Source organism: Echinops telfairi, unplaced genomic scaffold (assembly GCF_000313985.2).
Source record: "Echinops telfairi isolate 266 unplaced genomic scaffold, ASM31398v2 ScPeMD7_7468;HRSCAF=8506_0, whole genome shotgun sequence".
NCBI lineage: Eukaryota > Metazoa > Chordata > Mammalia > Afrosoricida > Tenrecidae > Echinops > Echinops telfairi.
In genome coordinates this window covers 34,049,709-34,055,708 of record NW_022111369.1, presented here as the reverse complement: position 1 = coordinate 34,055,708, position 6,000 = coordinate 34,049,709, and the positions used below count along the sequence as shown (strand labels likewise).

Genomic DNA, 6,000 nt, shown 5'->3' with positions numbered 1-6,000 from the left:
TCCGATTCATAACAGTAGCAAAATGACAGTGATGAAGTAGCAATGAAAGTAACTTTATGGTTGGAGGTCACCACAACATGAGGAACTGTATTAAAGGGTCACGGCATTAGGAAGATTGAGAACCACCGCTTTAGTGCAAGGTAAGATGAGGAGATTTTTTAAATGATTTAAACACTACAACTGTAGCAAGTGGAGATGACGGTGATGAAGAATTTGTAGGGGGTTGTGATACAGGTATCTAAAGAACTGCATCAGGGTCACAGGATATTTTCAAGGTGAACGTAAATTTAGGCAACATTAAAGGACAGGTATGAATTGTGCATAAGTCTAACGGGGACTCTCTGGACCTAACTATTATAATGCTGTACATATTTATATTCATATGGACATGAAAAGCTAGATTTCATTTTATTAATAAGTCAACACTTATGAAGCACTTTCTAGATACTCTCCTGTCCGTATACAAATTAGCTTATACAATTCTCACCCCAACCCTAACAGATAGGTTCCATCAGCATTTGAGAATGAGGAAACTGAGGCAAAGGACGCTTCCTACTGCTGTTGAGTCAATTCTGACTCCTCGCAGCCCCCAACGCACGAGAAGAACTGCCCCGAGGGCGTGCAGAGTGGCCTTGTTTAGGGAACCAGCCCGCCACGTTTCCCTCATGCACAGCGGCTGGTGGGTTTGAGCTGTAGCAGCTGAGCACTGCAGTCCTGTGCCGACAGGGCTCCTTACACAATGGTGAGTACACCGCATTGAACAAGGGTGGGATTTGAACCCAGGCAGAATTCCAAAGGTCATGGTCTCTACCATAGTATTGCTGCTAGTCTTGACATTAGACATGAGAAAATAGAGAGGCTGGGTTCCCGAGTCATGCCATCCATGGAGAGCTAGGTTATGAACAAACCCAACCCAACCCATGGCTTTGGAGTAGATCCCGACTCAGGGCAACCTTATTATATAAGGTTTCAAAGACTGTCTTTAAGGGACCGGCGAACGTAATTTAACTCCAAGGATCAGTTGGTGGGTTTGAACTGCCGACCTTGTGGTTAGCAGGGCAAGGTTGACCAGGCAGCTCACATCACCAGGATTCCTTTATGTAATGAAAGGACCCCTCTACTAACAAAACCACAAAACGAAGGTGAACAGAATGTTCAATAGGTCTTGGTATTGCTGTAAACTTACTGAATTCAGCATGCTTCGGAGCATCCCTAGTAATAAAAACGCCGCTTCTGTGCACACGTTGTGAATCGAAGAGACCACAGTCCCGCTGGAGGCCGGAACTCCAAAGATGAATGTCCAAATGGAGTCTAAGTCAAACTGCAGAGGTGGGAGACATTGCGATGAGTCATCACTGATTTCCCTCGGGAGAGACCCTCAACATTCGGAGAGTTTAAAACTTCTTTGCAACTAGTCAGTTTGCTTCGACAAGGAAGAAAGGATGGTGAGACAGAGCTCTAACGCTCCCGCTCCTACGCTCTACAATTCACATTTCTATCGAGAAAGGTTGACGTTTAATCCTGTGTAACTCGGTTTAGGGACATTAGTTAAAAACACGTTTTAAAGGAAAAACAAACAAATACATGCTGATTAGCCAAGAAGTGAAATTAAAAGAACAAGTATGATTTTAAGCAGAACCTTTAAAGAAAATACACTAGATTAGCTTTTATCAACTTTAGCAATGCTTTAATTCAATTTTAGCTCACTTATAGGTAAGATCTGAGAAAATGAAAAATCCGTCTGGGAGGTTTATTCATTGTTGTATACCATGATACTTTGTGACTACTGTGTTATCGGTATTTTAAAACATTACATAACCAGTCAGTTTCTGCTGAGCATGAGATTTGCAGCTGGCTTTAAGAACGGAGTATTATTATTTTGTATTTAGCAGAACTAATTTGAGAAGCATTTGGCATTATGATAGAAACTTGAGTTTAAAAGATAAATTCTTAAATTTTTATAGTGCTGCAAACACAGGCTGCACAGAGATAGCATTTTTGAGATGTTTTTAGGGGAACAGACAGCCTCATCTTTCTCCCAAGGAGAGGTTGGTGGAGGTGAACCACTGAACTTGTGGTCAGCAGTCCCACAATTAATGGACAGTGCCCACAGGGTTCCTTAATAGGCATTGTTCATCATCTTCAAACACAGCAATCACATAAAGAATTGCTGATTTTCTAACATGGGTGCGATTGATCATTAGGAAATTTAAAATATGTTTCCATGCCAAGCTTGTACGAAAGATTTGTTTTTATGGTCCAAGGACATATTAATTTATGGGTACACAAACCACTCCCTTTGGATTTAATTGTAATTAAACCTGTAAATGATATTTAAATTGTAATTAAGTTGAAAATGAGAATACATTTCTATAGGGTCAGAAGACTTCTTTAGCTATCCATTAAAGTCTTTACACTTATACAAAGCATCATCAAAAAGCTCATGAGAAAATAGAATAAAAAATAATGGATTTTCCCCAGAAACTTTTGGAAGACCCCTGTATGATCATGTAGCAGTAACTGTAAAGGGACACAAAGGCCAGGACTAGACAGAGGACTTCCTGTTGGGGAAGTTTTCTAGGACATTTTCAGAATTTTTCTCTTTCAAATCAAATCCTGCTATGAAAAACTGACGAAACCGATAGTTAATTCGATGGTGATTAACCCATTATGCTAAGGTGTTCTTTTTAGTATACATAATTACACTTACACCTTACTAGGTAATTCCTACCTGGCCACCCTGCTTACTTCGGCTGCTGATGACAGGCACACTGACCTGCAGGTTCTCAGGCAGCTCACTAACGGGCTGCTGTAGAAACAATGCCATGAGGAGGAAATAGAGGGCAGGGACATTAGTGTGCTTAGGAAGGAACGACTGAAGAACTGGAAAACCAGGAAAATGACAGGCATCCCGGTTAATCTCCCTGATGGTCGATCTCCCACCAGCACTCCGGCCCACATTGAACCCTGCGAGAGGAGGAGAGAGACCGGTAAGTCCAGAATGATCCCCGACGACTGTCACACTGCATTAACACAGGAGGCAGCAGTTCAGAAAGCCTGACATTTCCAGAACATCCACATTAGAGGCGAAGAGCCATTCAATGGTGGAATAATAATTACGCTTTCCCTCAAAAGGTTGACTCTTCTAACTTTCGCAAGCTTGTCTATTAGGATGATCAAACCCCAAGCCCATTGTCTCATCGATTTCCACTTCTCGGACCTTGGAGGGCAGAGGAGAATGGTCCCACCGCACTGTCAAGGTCTGCCTCTTTCCGGAGGCGCTTTTTCTTGTGGGGTGGCTGCGACTGCTCAACCACCGTGCCGCCAAGGCTTCCCTTAGGACACGGATTTTGAAATCCAGCTTCAGACAATCAGAAGCACATGGCAATGAGTCACAAAATGATGTTGAGCTTACTCATTTAAAAAAGGGGCCCCAGAAGAGCTCTGACATTCCTGCTTGTATTTCCCTAGGAAGAAAGGGAAATCTAAGAGACAGTCAACATTTTCACACACATCTAGTATACAAGTATCGTAGTTATCACATAGTATGGATAGTTCATTGGTCCAGAAAACGCTCCAAACCAAGAAACTCAATGCCACTCAGTCAATTCCGACGCATGGTGACCCTATGGGGCACCTGCCCTAGAGGACGGCTAGCACTGCTGATCTGCTAGTTAGCCGCCAGCGAGCCCATCCTAAATCTCTGCCAATCTGGAGAGCAGAAAAGGAATATGTGCATGGATCGTGAAAAGAGCTGTAGGAGCCCCCAATAAAATGATTTTTTTCTAAAGGAATACATAAAGCAACTGTTCCTCACAACATGAACTATAATTCTGCTTCAGGATGTCAACGTGCAGTGGGACAATAAGCCCAATCCCCGCGTGGCTGGGGTTATTCACGGGCTTGAGCCGAACATCTGCAGTCTTCTCTAGAAGCATAGCTCTCCTGAGAGATGGCCATGGCGTAGAAACACGGTGGACAGCACCAACACTTCAGCAGCCCAGTCTCCTCCGCTACATTACTAGCCTCGGGACATAACCTCAATTCTGGGTCCTTTCATCACCCCAAACTTCCTCTTGTGCATAGCAAAGAGCCAATGTTCGTGGGGAACATTAAATTCCAATACAAAGAAGAGCTGACTTTTACCCTCAAGCAATCTATATTTCAAATGCACATCCACTGCGAACTTAAGTTTTGGAAGAAGTGAACTCGTATCGTGCTTGACACTACTTAACATAAGAGAGGGCAAATTTATGTCTACACTGCTTTAGGAATGTTTTTGCCCATCAACTATTCAGTATGAGCCAGTGAGTTCATCTTCTAAAAGTAAGCTTTTCTAACTAGCGAAAAGTTTCACAGCAATTTTTCAAGCTCTTTTACGTATCATCTCATTTCCGAACGACAATGAGTGAGTGACTTATTGCTCCCGTTTTTATGACATATAAAATATGAGCCCTGCACAAAGTTAGACAATTCATGAGTGGTGCCTCTAGGGTTCAGAGCCCAGTGTCTCTATTTTTGAGTCTGTAAAAATTATGTTGGGTGGGGGAGGGAGGAGGAAGAAATGGGGAGCTGATATCAGGGACTCAAGTGGGAAGAGAATGCTTTGAAAATGATGATGGTGGCATATATGCAAATGTGCTGGACACACTGGATGAATGTATGGATTGTGATAAGAGATGTAAGAGCCCCCAATAAAAGGATTTAATAAAAAAAAATTATGTCGTCTATTTTTCCCTTGTTAATGGAGTTGTCACATTCCTGAATGACTGGGTGGATTAGGGCACCTGCTTATAATAAATTCTTAAAAAAAGAAAATAGTATAAAAACCATTCTTGAGCTTTAAGAAACCAAATAAGAGTGACATCTTATATACTAAACAGGAAAAGAAATTCTGTAAGTGTTAGAAAAAAAGCAAAAACAGCATCCATGACCTTAAGGAAGATGCACTACTTTATGAACAGTCAGGAATCAATCATTTAGATTCACATTACTGTTGTATGCAAGGCCTATAGAAAACTTTGATAAAAACAAGCACCCTTCCATTTAAAACTTCAAAAACTGTAGGGGCTCATGAACTCAAAGAGAAATAGAATAAAATGGGAAGGTATGTGCTTGTGTCTGTAAACGTATAGGTATTTAGGAATGTGAAGTTAAATTGAAATTGACTACCGAGGCTCCTTTTTTGAAATCAGAGCAGCAGAGAGTATATGCAAGCAGGTATCAATGTAGGCCAAATTCTAAGCCAGGAAGCCTGCTAGGTCATATGTGAATGAGAAACAATAAACAGTACAAGACTAAGAGTATGATCCTCAAACACCATAATTATCCTTCTTAGGAAGCTACAAAGTTAACAGTAGTATTAAGTCCTTAATTAGAGAAATTCATCCTTAAATTATACTTATTAGGTTTAATTTACTTCCTATATAGTTTATATATAACGGTCTCTAGGAATGTATAGGCTGAAGGAGTTATATGAGAGAATTCTGCAAACCACAGTGTAATATGTAAATCTTAGGTGCAATTACTACTGCTGCTCTGCACCTTCAGTGAGAAGAAATGTTGCCAATTAGAATTTAACACTTTACTGTTCAATAGAATTCACATTCAATTTTAATAGGACTCACATTCAATTATGCCTTGCACTGTGTCTTCTCTAGTAGCTATTATTACCAAGGTCATTAACTCAAATTGTCTGCTACCAAATTGCTCTCGCATGTAGTAAGTTTTTACGTAGGTTATTTCCCCTGGCCCCACCACCAGGAGTCAACACAAAATAGCGACTTATTACCTATAAGAAATTTAAAAAGCACCTTTTAGAACAAGGCATATTTTCGTGAAAAATCATTACAGAGTGATGCTACTCTCTGTCTTCATCCCAAATAAAAAGTTACTTCAAACATTTTCCATGGGCTGATGAATTACAAACAATCCTATGTGGAAAATCTGTCTTGTTATCATTCTTGGTCTTTTAAGAAAGTAGTTGCAGAAGCACTTATA

At 40.8% G+C, this 6,000-nt stretch overlaps 1 protein-coding gene across 1 annotated transcript in view; it reads right to left on the bottom strand.

Moving 5' to 3' along the window:
* The window catches only part of WDFY3 (WD repeat and FYVE domain containing 3), a 242,492-nt gene that overhangs the window by 83,511 nt on the left and 152,981 nt on the right, over positions 1–6,000 (bottom strand). Inside the window, exons 31-32 of the mRNA XM_045284341.1 lie at positions 2,732–2,967; positions 1,187–1,321 (exon numbers count right to left, since the gene is read on the bottom strand). Of these exons, the coding sequence (XP_045140276.1) occupies positions 1,187–1,321; positions 2,732–2,967 (371 nt within the window). The remainder of the gene's footprint in view (positions 1–1,186; positions 1,322–2,731; positions 2,968–6,000) is intronic.